This window comes from Gekko japonicus, unplaced genomic scaffold (genome assembly GCF_001447785.1).
Source record: "Gekko japonicus isolate JY-2015 unplaced genomic scaffold, Gekko_japonicus_V1.1 scaffold15, whole genome shotgun sequence".
In the NCBI taxonomy this organism is placed as follows: domain Eukaryota; kingdom Metazoa; phylum Chordata; class Lepidosauria; order Squamata; family Gekkonidae; genus Gekko; species Gekko japonicus.
Genome location: NW_015165830.1, coordinates 1,444,716 through 1,458,541, shown reverse-complemented (window position 1 = coordinate 1,458,541; position 13,826 = coordinate 1,444,716). Strand labels below are relative to the sequence as shown.

Here is a 13,826-nt window from a genome sequence, read left to right as displayed (position 1 = left end):
TCCCTACACTTTCCTACTTCATACATTTGTATTTCAGAAATCCATGTAATATTCTTTTGACAGACAGCATGAGACAAAGTGCTTGGTTTGGACTTGGAGAATGCAGGCACAAATGTCAAAAAAAGGTGGTTTGCTTTTTAAAAAAATGAAAATTAAGTAAAATAATCCAACAAATGTCATTCTGAATGATGGCACATCCAGATGTCAGACTTTCCACACTTTCAATCTGGAACTTGTCTACAAAACTGAAAAGCAATCTTTTGTATGAACTCATGGCATCAAATGTAACATCAGCCCCCACAGATGAATGGTCCAAGGGGAATATTTGCAGCTACATGGAAGGTCAAGCACGTCAAGAAAGTGTTTTTTACCTTTATGGTAAAAGCCACCTGGAGAGGACCCCTCCTCCCCACAAGGCACACCCGCTTCACTTTGCTGCGGGCCAGGATTGCCAGTGAATCTTCTGTGATATCAGTTTTCTAGGCAAAGGAAACAACAGTAAAACAGTGGATTAGGGCAGGTAATCGGCGGAGTGATAGTGGACAGCTAGATAGAGACCCAGCTGAGCTCTGAGCAGGAGGAGACAGAGCTGCCAGAGGGGTGAGTGTTTTTTTATTTGCTTTCAGCTGAGGGGATTCAGCTGAGGATATTATGTGGGAGGACTGTGTTTGGGAGTGTGTGAAAGCGATTAGAGTTGTTGCAGAGTCCTGGCTGCTTGAGAGAGGGAGAGGAAGGGGCATTGTTTGTCTATGATTGACTTTAATTCAGTATTTAAGAAAGCACCTTGCCAGAGGCACGAGCCTCTGGCACGAGCCGAAGGGTGAGCTAAAGGGCTCTTATCCTAGGGGCTCTGTAAGAAACCCAAAAAAGAGCCAGAAAGCCAAGGCCCTAGGCTCTTTGTCTTCCCCGTAAGGTAAGTTGACTTCGACAAGAAAAACCACATAAATACAAAGGGTTTTAAAAGAGGGATTATATTTACTTATTTTAAAAGAATTATGAAGCCAGAATGCCAGAATGCCAGCAGGGGGTTGGAGGCTATCCAGTGTTTTGCACGGAGTGTCACATGTATGACTATCTGCCCACTGGACAGAAGTCTTCGGTGTGTGCTCGGTGCAAGGAGCTCCTGGTTCTCAGGGAACGTGTTTGCTCCCTTGAGGCCAAGGTGGCTGACCTGGATAAGCAGAGACAGTCAGTTAGGTGCACAGAAAAGACTCTCGGGGACTTGATAGATATGTCCCACTCTGGATCTGGCAGCCCCGCCGCTGTCAGGGAGCATGAGGGTCAAGGAGAAACAGGGCACCGTGCTGAGGATAAGGGGAATGTGCCCTCAGAAGGGACCTCTTCCCCAGCTGGTGAGCGGGTATCCTTTTGCACCAAGGAACCATCCCTGGGCAGGGTGGGAGGGGGGGCTCTTGGTAGTTGGTGATTCCATCCTTAGGCAGGTAGACAGCTGGGTGGCGAACCCGCGTACTGACCGTATGGTGACTTGCCTGCCTGGTGCGAAGGTAGCAGACATTACACGTGTTTTAGATAGGCTGGTAGATAGTGCTGGGGAGGAGCCAGTGGTCGTGGTGCATGTCAGCACCAACGATGTGGGGAAATGCAGTCATGAGGTCCTGGAGGATAAATTTAGGCTGCTGGGCAGGAAACTTAGGTCCAGGACCTCCAAGGTAGCTTTCTCAGAAGTGCTACCTGTTCCACGCACAGGGCTGGAGAGACAGGCACAGATCAGGAGTCTCAATGCGTGGATGAGACAATGGTGTAGGGGGGAAGGTTTCAAGTTTGTTAGGCACTGGGATGCTTTTTGGAACAAGAGGGAGCTGTACAGGCGAGACCTGCTCCACTTGTCCCGAGAAGGAACCAGGCTGCTGGCACTTAAAATCAAAAAGGTGGCAGAGCAGTTTTTAAACTGAATATTGGGGGAAAGCTGATAGGAGATGAAAAGTTTCTGGTTCGGGTTGGCTCATCTCAGAGAGATGAGGGGGTACCTGTTGCTTTTCTGCAGGGAGGTGGATTGAAATTGTCCACTGAGACCATGGCTAGTGACATGGACTGCCTGACAAGGTCTCAAGATAGCAAGAGGAAGGTTGCAGACTTAACTAGTACGGGAAATTACAGCTGTTTCTGTACAAATGCTAGAAGTGTCCAAGGTAAAACCGGGGAGTTGGAGTGCTTGGTGTTGGAGGGAAAAATAGACATTGTGGGTATTTCAGAAACAGATAGCGGCCTGTCCTGTGTTGGAGGGGATTGTATTTAAAGGCATCGGAGAGGCTGGGCCAGCAGCAGGGCTAAGGCAATCCCGCTGAGCAAACCTTCCCGGTGGCTGTAAGCATCCCACCACCTCTCCTACACCTGACAGGTAGCTAGCTGCCTGTCCAGTGTAGGAGGGGGAGGAGTATTAGAAGCCACTGTAGAGGCTTGGCTGGCAGGATCACTAAGGCATTACTGCTGGGGCGGGCTCCCTTGTGGCTTTAAGCACCCTGCAACCCCTGCTGCACCTGACAGACAACCGCCTGTTAGGTGTAGGAGGTGGGAGGAGTATGTTTGAAGCCATCAGAGAGGCTGGGCCAGCAGCATTACTGCACCACACAGGTGGTTGTTGGCCATTCCTGATTTCCTCAACTGTCATTAGCTCTCTGCAGTCTCCTGTAACTGTTGGGTTTTTTTTTTACCTCAGAACACTGAGCTCTACAGCTGACCAGACATTGAGTGGGGGGTGCAAGGAGACAGCAGCCTGGCAGCCGCATAGGAATCAATGGGGGGAGCACATTTTACCCGTTTTGACCCACTTAGGGGTCGAATTTCTAAAAATCCCTTCTTAGTGAGCATCTACACCATGGTAGGAGCACTCTCCCTGAATTTTGTGTTTCTAGGTCCACGGGGTTTGGCCTGGGTGTTGATTTTACGGTGAGGGGACTTTCTTTTATATATATAGATGGCTATTGTTTGCAAAGTTATCAGAATGCAGACCAGTTCATTTTCTGGTTGCCAAGCATTAAGCATTTTGAAAGGGAAAGAATCTCCTATTTATACCTGCATGGACTATCGAGAAACGATGCTATACATGTCCTCCCGCACTGACATCCCATACGTAAAACGAGAACTAGTCTTCAGAAAACAAGGTGAGTCTTCAGGTTTCAGAGCTTCTGTGTTTTGTACAGTCCATTACATTACTGTCCCAATCTCTGAACCCCACAAACACTCAAATCTGCCTGCATGACCTCTTATCACCCGTGCATTTAAACAGAATCCTGTGGCTCTTTATGGTGCCACTGTAGCACTGAAGTGCTACATTGGTCTAGCGCTATAGCGCTCAACTTCAAACTTTAAAAAAGTTTAAGGAAGATGGCACAGCAAAAGAGGGCAGGGGGAAAAGCACGGCACCATTGGAAGTGCTGCAGACACTTTAAACAGCACACTACAGTGATTCAGAAGCACAAAGAAGAGGTGAAAATGGAAGAAAGCAATTTACCTCACAAACGGCTAAACCACGCTTTGCTAACTGGATGCAAGCAGTTTTGTATGAAAAGGTAAATAAAATCCATTAGCAGCCAGTTACTAAAATGGTTGTGTCTGAAATGACACAAAATATCTGTTAGCAACTGACTACCAAAACAGGTCACAAAGGCTGTCTGAAACGGGGCCCATTGTCATTCCCTGCCATTTCACTATTTCACCAGTCACAGAATAGCTAGTAGATACTTACTGTCTCTTGTCCCTAGTTGAACAAACTCCATTTTAGTCAGTGCTTCATCATTGGATTTAGCCCAGTTAGAAAGGCCAATTGCTGAAGCTGGTGAGGGCAGCAGATAAAACTCAAAGCTACTTCTAATTTCCCCAGCACATATACATGAAAGAATAATGCATACTGCCCCCTTGTGTTTAGTTTAGATACTGAACACCGTTCCAGAACACATCATGTAAAGTGCTGTTGCCATGTCCCACACAACCTAAAGTGGCAAAGCCAAAGCTCTCACCCTTCACCTCCCCCAATGAGCACATTCCATTTATTTTGTTTTGCAGTGGGTCTTTCTTCTGTTCATACAGGAGAGAAGCATAGACTTTCACGATGATAACTTCCAGACTGACCACTTGTTGGTGCTCTGTGATAAGATGCCCAGCTACCCAACAGGGACCAAGTGGGAAGAAAATAGCTCTGAATATGCAGACTGCTCTGCCTTTGCTAAGGGGGAAAGAAAGAAGAGGATAGAAGAGCCCCTCTCTCTAAGGAGAACCACAGATTAAAGCTTTTATCTTCAGTGGCTGCAGGCTGATAAAAGCCAGAACTTAAGTATTTAGTGTGTTTAAAAAGCAGTAGAATATGAAGCAACAGTTATCTGTTTTGACAATGACAGAGTATCAATTTGAGCACCGTGGATTTAAGGAGAATGCTTCACTTCCAGCAGAGTCTCAGAAAATGAGAGGAAGGATTTTCTTACACCCCATTTCTTGCCTCCTTGGTAAAGCAGGGACTCATATTGCATGCACACAGTGATACATTGCCCTGATCCTATCTGCTCCTTCAATTACTCCCCCACCCACTCCCACCCCTTTAGGTGGCAGATGCTGGATTACAACCTTCCCACAGAGCTAAGCAGCAGGACAGCTCTTATCTGCAAGGCGGGAAGCCAAGAAGCTGGCTGCAGTCAGGGAGCTGTTTTAATTAGAGATTCTGTCCAGCTCTACTTCTGCGCAAGAGTCCTTCTTTAATCTAAAGGGGATTTCTGAGAGTTTTACATAATATCTTGCACATCTTTGCATTTTACCTGCAGTTTGTTCTTGACTCACCCTAAGAATTTCAAGAGGCGACAAGAGAATCCGTGCAACATCCAGGGCCACATTCCCATGTCCGAGGACCACCGCCGTCTCACTGCTCAGGTCTGGCTTCAGCTACAAGGGTAGAGAGATGCTTCACAACCACCACTCTGGCTATCTCCCAGCCTACTGCAGGTGCTCCCAAGTTTTTAATCAAGGCAACCCAACACAGAATTTTTGATAGGTTCTCACACCAAGAGGCTGGAAAGTTATGCTTCAGGGACAACATTCAGGGACACTTTATAGCAGACTATTTTCCCCACTGCTTGTCTCTTCTATACAGTAAAATCAAATGTATGTGACGAATGCAAACACCTGTTTTGCCACAGATTCAGGCACAGGATACACAGGGCTTTCCCAGAAAATAGCAACATCCATGTAGAAATCATCTCATGGGAAGCATCCTTCAGTGATGCTCAAGGCCATACTCTGATTTAACATACACAATATGGCCTCAAAGCCCAGAGTAGACAGCCACAGTGCCCACCTAAAAAGCTCCCATTTTGGAGTCATCACTCATCAGCATGTGTTATATATATTACATGCTGTCATTTCCCCACAAGGCAACATCATAAAACTACTTTACATCTTCGTCCCCATCTACAGAATACACGAACAGGGGGATTATGATATTCCTTCCTTGCAGAAGAAAATAGAGGGTGGGGCCATGGCTCAGTAGTAGGATGTCTGTTTTGCATGCAGAATATCCCAGTTTCAGTTCCTGGATCTCCAGCTAAAGGAGTCAGGTGATGTGGAAAATCTCCATCAGAGACCTGAAAAGTTGCTACCAGTCAGAGTAGATGATGTCCCTGGGAGACCAATGGTCTGACTCTGTATAAGGTAGCGCTCTCTCTCTCTCTCTGTGTGTGTTTGTGTGTGTGCGCGCGCGTGTGTGTGTAAAAGGAGGTGGTACTTGCCAGCCCTGAGGGAGAAAGTGGTTTTCTACTGGATGACAACCAACTCTATGCCTTCAGAGTTAGGGCAAAAGACAGTGTATTCTCACTCTCCCCTCACCCTCAGGCACATACATACATCCACACCATCCCCCCCAAAAAGAATATGCTTCTGTCCAGCTATAGGCAAACAGGGCCAATGTGGAACAGAACTTGTTATCTTACAGGAAACCACAACAACTTCTCTGGGTAAAGTATCACACGTGAGGTATCCAGGCCTTTCCCTCATCCCAAAGGCATAAATGTTCCTTCCATTTTTCCTCATGGCACCTACCAAAGAGGGAGACAGCTAATCCCCTTTTACGGACATGCAAATTGTTCACATTTGTAAATCTGAGGAGGTTTTAATTTGATGTCTGCTAAGCTTTTCCAACTGCAGGCCTTTCAGCCAGCTACTAATCTGAAGCTGGATAGCTGTGTCGGAATATGTAGAAAGTCTAGTGAGGCAGGGTGGGAGATGGGGAAAGAGAAGCTTACATCTCCTTACATCTCTGTTCTCAGGTAGGCCATTGTACCAACCCACAAAAGCTCTGGCTGTATAAACTCCTGCAAGATCCTCCCCTGGAATTCCAAGAGTTCGATTGTCCTCGGCCCCGTAGCTCTGTACAGAAAGGACAACAACAAAAAAGCACACATATTTTCCAGGCTGCAAGCCTCTCACATAAATGTACACACAGCTGATATTTCTTCCACAGAGAAATACCTGCAGCAGAATTCATGCTGAAAAGTGTTTGTTGTTGTAGATTTTCCGGGTTGTATGGCTGTGGTCTTGGCTAATACCACGGCCATACAGCCCGGAAAATCTACAACAACTAATGAACTCTGGCCGTGAAAGCCTTTGACAACATACTGAAAAGTGTTTTTCTAGAGTTCACAATCCATTGGAAAGCTCAATAAGCAACAACAGGCCAGCTTTATCTTCTTTTTTCCGGATTTCTTTCTGTAAAACTCACATGGATTTTGTATGCAATTAAAATTTTTTTTCAAAGGTACTGCTCTATGGGAAGGGGAAAAGTCACATTGTCACAGAAGTTCTATCACTGAATCAATATTTGATAGCAAGGAACTACAGAGAGCCCGTGTACTGTAGTGGTTAAGAGTGACAGGCTCAAATCTGGAGAACCTGGTTCGATTCCACACTCCTCCACATGAAGCCGGCTGGGTGACCTTGGGTCAGTCACAGCTTTTTCAGAGCTCTCTCAGCCAAAAAAAAAAAAGAAAAGTCTAGCTCACCACTTTAGTGGTGCATAATGCTAAAAGGGCTAGAACTTAAGGCTGACAGACAATCTTCTGGCTATACTACACACATTGCCATATGATAATTAATTATTGTTATAGTATGGAACTAAAAGAGGGTGCATTCTTCATGAAAACATTCAGCAGTTGCAAAAATTAGGGGATTAGGCTCCCAACTTTTGATGGGGCTCCACTGGTGCCTATGTCAGGGGTGAAGAGTCTGAGGGGGTTCCTGGATGCCTCCCTCTCTATGGAGGCCCAGGTCACCACCACTGCCAGGTCTGCCTTTTTCTATCTGAGGCAGATCAGGCAGTTAGCCCCATATCTCACTCCCCAAGACCTGGCTACAGTGACCCATGCAATGGTCACTTCCATACTGGATTCTTGTAACTCTCTCTATGTGGGGCTGCCCTTGACTCTGCTCCGGAAGTTGCAGCTAGTGCAGAATGCAGCAGCACAGGTGTTGAGGTTCCTGCCTGTGCAGGCTCGTATCCACCCAGTGCTGCGTGAACGGCACTGGCTGCCTATTGAATTCCAGATCCGTTTCAAGGTGCTGGTGCTAACCTTTAAAGCCCTATACAGCCAGGGGCCAGCATACCTACGAGATTGCCTCTCCCCATATCAGCCCCGGAGGGCACTGAGGTCCACATATCAACAACCCTTGGTGGTCCCCGGCCCCAGGGATGTTGGATTAGCCTCGACCAGGGCCAGGGCCTTCTCAACCCTGGCCCCCACCTGGTGGAACAAGCTCCCCTACAAGATTAGGGCCCTGCAGGGTTGAGGCAGCGGCCACCCCCCCCCCCAGCTTTTGGCCAATCACCCATCAGTGGCCTGGATCTGACTGGACATCTGATTAGACATCAGATTTGATCTAACATCTGATCTCTCTGCTTTTACATGGTATTTTATATTATTCTATGCAAACTGTTTTTTTTAATGTTATTTTAATTGTATTATTTACTTGTGGTATACCGCCCTGAGCGCGTCCATGGAGGGCAGTATATAAATCAAATAAATAAATAAATAAATAAAGGTGCACACCCCACACAACCACTTTCTGCAGCCTGGGGAGGGGATGCTGCAAGACGGGACAAGTGTGTTTGCTCACTCTACTGGGGCAGCAATTGCCTTGCAGAGAGTGGTGGGGCTGGTAGTCACCCAGTTACCAGCAGCAAAGCCATAGGGCATGGAGCAGGCAGGCAAAAAAAACCCAGCCCAGTTGCTATGCTGTCACCACTGACAACACCCAGGGCAAGCAATGAAATGACTGCAGAGTGGCAAGAGTGGGAAGCATCAATCTGGTGGCCTTTTTTATTTCGGGAATTTTTATGCCACTTCTCCAGAACACTGCTTGAGGCAGCTCACACCTAAACAGGCCAATAAAACCAACAAAACGAGTTAAAAAATGACAAGCCAATAAGAACACACCGGAGAATAAAAACGACATAAACCAAATCGAGCAGACTAAAATGATACCATCTGAACTCTGAAAGTGTGGGAAGAGAGAGTAGGGTTTGATAGGCCCATCTGAACCAGCAGGCTGGACAATATGGGAGGAGGCAATCCTTGGCAACAGACCAGGTAGCTGCACCTCCACCTCCCCAGCACCCACTCTGTGTCAGCAATGACATGATGGAAGCATGGCCTCATTCTCATTTGACTTCATCTGCCCTCAGTGACACAGTTGTGTAGGCAAATCTGACTGGCTATGCAGTATTGTGACATCACACGCACTGTATTATCTCACTATTCTCAGGAATACGCTTCAAGTTTTTAAAAATGCCACCAAGAGGAACAGCAGACTGAAGCAGGTAGGCATGAAAAAAGTTAACATTTGGAGCAAATGAGAAATGTTTTTGGCCTAAAGCAAAAATGGACCACGATTCTGCAGAGCATTGATAATCAATACAAGCTTGCGGACACGATTTTCAAATTCACATTTATTATGTAAGGAGATGAATTCAAAGAGAAGCCAATGAGAATGTTTAGGGATGGGAGAACATTTTCCAACATATTACCCAACTACATACAAACTAATGAGGTTGGATGGTTGGTTCTTTTTTAATAGAAAAGTTGAGAAGAGAAAATGGTACATTATTACAGCATTCAGTTACTCTTCCATGCCTTCAGCAAACCTGTTTTCTGATTCAGATAATGGGGTTACTTGGGGGTAGGGCTATCCAGGCCCCAACAGAAGTATTCGAAAGCAAAGCAACACTCACTTGTGCCAGCTGTATATGTTATCCTCCTCACTCCAAGCGCAATGGGCCCAATAATCCCATGGAGAAAAGTTGGAACTTGGTCCCAGATGCTGTGAGAAGCATGTGTGGTTTGACAAACCTGGGTTTTGTATATTCTAAGAGTAGACTGTTTGCTTGGACCTGCCATTTCCCCCCCACTCCCTTATTTTCTCTGATTCTTCCATATGACAAAAGACAGGCAAGCAAGCTCACCAAGATCACCGCATGATAAGCCTTCTGCAGTTCTTTCACAGTGATATCCTTCCCCACGGTCACATTCCCGTAATAGGAACAGCGATCAGAGCGTGCTGTCTGAGTAAACGTGTTGATTACATTCTGTTGGGAGAGGCCAAAAGAAGCTCCATCTCAAAAACAATTCTTCTCTTCCCACAGTACCCAGCTGCAAGGTCTGAGACAAGATCCTCAATGACCTTGCAGCATCTAAGCCAGCATCTCAGCCTCTGATTCATGCTGCTGCTTCCAAGACTCTTATCTCCCAACTGGTAAGAATATCTCATTTTAAAGTAACACTGTTATCCATGGCCTGGCTCCAGGCCAGTCTGTGCCACAAAAAGGGTATAGCCATTTTTCCCCCAGCACACACTTGCCAGTAGCATTTCAGTTGCTTTACAATATCAGATTTACCTCATGGAAAAACAGTGGAAAGTTACCCATGGAGGGACTTTTATTCACAGGATTTAATGAAGGCAGAGTAGTGATGACCTTGTTCGAGCACCAGGTTTTTCCATCCACAATCTGGTAGCACATATTACTGTTTAATTACCTTTTGAGATTTATAAAGGCCTTGTGAAATCAAAAGGTCTGGTGCAAAGAAAAACCTAACTCCATAAAAAGAAACTAAGTGGTGTACACGTGAAGGCATAAGTGTGTACACAATAGGGATTCTAGCTAACGCTTCTCCCATCTGAAGCCCCTTCAGGGATTTTTTCCCTTTCCACACTATATTCATGTGGCATTTGTAGCTCCCTCTGCTACAGACGAGGAGGGGAAAGCTGTGGCATCAGTATTGCTTCCTAGAGAGCACTCAGATAATAAACAAGGGCAATGGCTGAGGAGAAAGGAGAGCACTGCAGCCAGGCCTAAGTGGCTTAGCAAAGGAGCTGCTTTCCTAGCGTTCATTGGGAGGTACCCCTCCAGGCAAGACCACTCCCTTTTCAACACTGAATCTCTCCTGCTGTATGCTACGTACTCATTTATTTCACTTTGAGGAACTCAGAGCAGCCTTTTGGCCCAACCACAACTCTGTAAGGTTGAGGAGGCTGAGAGAGTGGGACTTGGCCAGCAATGCCTACAGCTGGGCAAGGATTTGGTTCCCAACAGGCAAATCCTCAAGATCTAGCCCATGTGCCAAGGGCTCCAACACTCCCTTCCTTGAAGAATGGAAGAAAAGGTTTTAGTGACTGAAGTCAGAGGTTCAAATAGCCGACTGTGCCCAAACCCACAAGAATCGTTTCCAAATCTCTGGTCTCCTCATGCTGCGCTCCATCCTTTACTGATCTGAATTCAGTGCTGACCTTGACTTCCGGATGGTCTGGAGCCACTCCAAAACGGACAAGGCCAAAGGGAACCGGCAGCTTCTCATAAACGTCCACCTGAGCCAGCCTGTGGTGCTTGGGGAAGAAGTTCAAATTCATTAGAACATAACACAGCTAAGATGACAAAGCACAAACAAAAGCCAAAGGGGGTATTCACTGAGGTTACTATATTTGTGGTGGTTTGATGCCATTCCTATTTCCCTTATACTTTTATTTATGTATTTACTTCATCCACTTATAACCTGTATTCCTCTCCATTGGGAATCCAAAGTGGTCTGCATTGTTCTCACTTCCATTTCATGGCAGCCAATGACTGAGGAACAGAAATGCCAGTTAGTCCTGGACCAATGTCACTGTAAATATGGCCCTCCTGCCTAGCTAAAGCACTCAACTGATTCTCCTGCACATAAAAAATTCACTGCAGGGAAGTATTTCCTTATCACACCTCTATGGCTCTTAAGATTATGAACAAGAAAGAGACACCCAGGTTACCTGCAGAGTCTGACCGCAGTCATCACCTTTGAATTGTAATTGATTTTACTGCTGAAATCAATCAAGAAGCAAGTGGGACAGGCATAGAACAGGAATTACGGATTGTTATACAAGACCGACCCCCCCCCCACGTTAAACTACTTCGTTCTCCTAGATAATCATCTCATTAAAAGCAAGGTGACACTTTCAGCAACAGGAGAGAAAATGGCACTGGGACATCAGGCTAGAAGGTTGATTCCAGCATGATTAGACAAAGGAAAACCAGAGTAGAGGCAAGTGCTGAGGATTCAGCAAACATTAATAGAGAAAATGACAACAGCAGTGAATCCTGATTAATTGCCAGGTTCATGTGAACCTGCTAAATAGCTCACAGATGACTGGACTTTAACATGGCTCTAATAAATATTTATAGCTAATCAATGTTTACTGAAAGGCTAACCACAACAGCCAGATTCTAACCTGAAAAAACCAAGGGTGCTTTTTTGTGGGAGGCACAGATCACTGAAGGAACAAGAATTTAACTCAGATATAAGTGTCGGCAAAGTTCCAATTTATTTTTGCCATCAGGACACAGTTTACTTATGGCAACCCTGTAAGGTTCTCCAAGGCAAGCCACAATCAGGGGTGGTTTGCCATTGCCTGTCTCCACGTCACAACCCTGGTATTCCTTGGAGGTCTCCCATCCAAATACTATCCAGGGCTGACCCTGCTTAGCTTCCAAGATCATGCTAGGTCAGTGGTAAAGTCCCAATAAGTTGGATTTTATTGATCCCTAGAGAGACTTCTCTTGTGACCTAAGAATTCATTAGCTGCCCAACTACCTTCATCTGGAGATTGGGATATTTTAGCTTAAAGCAGGAGGCAAAATGTTTTAAAATTCATTTAATCCAGTTTGAAACCCCTTTGGTACTTCCAACTGAGAACATCCTGGGAACCACAGTTCAATGAAAGGGCCAGGGATTGCTAGCCAGCATCCCCACAGAACTACAATTTCCAGGGTTCCTCCAAAGCCAAAACACTTCAACAGGCTTCACATCACTTTATATGTGTGACATAAAGTAGAGATGTCCATTTGTGGAAAAATAATGAAATATCTTTTCAGTTGCTGTAACAAAAGCAAACAGGAAAACTGACATTTCCTAATTCTTGTTAGATTGGCTCCAGACTACGGTTTGAGTCCAAGTGGCAGCTTTAAGACCAACAAAGTTTTATTCAAGGTGAGCTTTCGTGTGCACACACAATTCTTCAGACGCTTCTTCTTTATGTAAGAAGGGTTTTATTGTATTTAGCCATAGGCCATTACAAACCAAAAACAGAGAAAAATACTATAGAACATAGATAATTATATAAAATAGAATACAGTCTAAAATATTATAAAACCATAAAACCGAAGTTATGAATGGTTAATTAAATCACAGCATACCCACTAAGATCAATATTAACTAGTACCCCTAAGATCAACGTTGGCCCGTATTTTCTTTGCAGCCAAGGCAAATAGACCCATACTGTAGGATACATTGACATTGGAATCAGCTAACAAAAATATAATCTTCTCAGGGTCTGAATAAAAGCTTAAAACTGATAAAATACCAGAGAGAAATTTTAGCCTAGGTTGGGTATACAATGAGCAATCAAGGATATAATGGGAGAGATCCTCAATAACGGAAGAGCCAGAAATACATAAGCACTGTTCCTTAGGTGTTCTACTATAGTGGCGAGCTAATACGGCCGTTGGCATTGATTCAAAGCACAATCACTTCTTCTTTATGTCTGAAGAAGTGTGCATGCACTCAAAAGCTTATACCTTGAATAAACCTTTGTTGGTCTTGAAGGGTGCCACTGGACTCAAGCTTTGTTCTGCTGCTTCAGACCAACATGGCTACCCAGCAGATTCTGGCTCCAGACTGTCCGGTTTAGAGAGTTCAGACTCCTGGTGAGGGAGAGTCAATAGAGAATAAAATGATAGGTCTTCTTTCCAGTGAATGGTGGGAGCACTGTGGAAAGAAGGACCAGTCATTGCTGGTTTGGAGAGGGCTTTCTCTATTCTATGCAAGCAGCAATCTTTGCAGTTACTTTACCTGTGCTAGTACCACTCTCACAAACATGGTTCATTTATATGTTCTTCCACTTTGCAAATGTCATAGCTATTATATAACGGGCCTCTGCACAAGGGAGAATGTCATTGATTTACTCTGGTGTGTATCCATGTTGGCCTGAAGCAGCAGAACAAAGTTTGAGTCTACCTCAGTTCTGAAGAAGTGTGCTTGCACACGAAAGCTTATACTTTGAATAAAATTATGTTGGTCTTAAAGGTGCCACTGGATTCAGACTCTGTTCTAATGATTTACTCTGTTTGCTAGTGTGTGGTTTCACCTTCATTTGCTTTCTCTTTAGTTTTAGCCCTAGTGCAAGTCTGTTAGTTCTGTATTCCGCCTGTGAGTAGGTTACAATGCAATCCTATAGACAGTAACTCCAGTCTAAACCTACTGACCTTCCACAGGTTTTCCCTCTTAAGAGTCACTGTCTTGTGTGCT

The 13,826-nt window shown here is 45.2% G+C and overlaps 1 protein-coding gene across 1 annotated transcript in view; it reads right to left on the bottom strand.

The window, feature by feature from the left end:
- Window positions 1–13,826, bottom strand: part of FDXR (ferredoxin reductase) — a 40,269-nt gene that overhangs the window by 6,816 nt on the left and 19,627 nt on the right. Inside the window, exons 3-7 of the mRNA XM_015410755.1 lie at window positions 10,780–10,875; window positions 9,458–9,580; window positions 6,256–6,369; window positions 4,789–4,890; window positions 372–479 (exon numbers count right to left, since the gene is read on the bottom strand). Of these exons, the coding sequence (XP_015266241.1) occupies window positions 372–479; window positions 4,789–4,890; window positions 6,256–6,369; window positions 9,458–9,580; window positions 10,780–10,875 (543 nt within the window). The remainder of the gene's footprint in view (window positions 1–371; window positions 480–4,788; window positions 4,891–6,255; window positions 6,370–9,457; window positions 9,581–10,779; window positions 10,876–13,826) is intronic.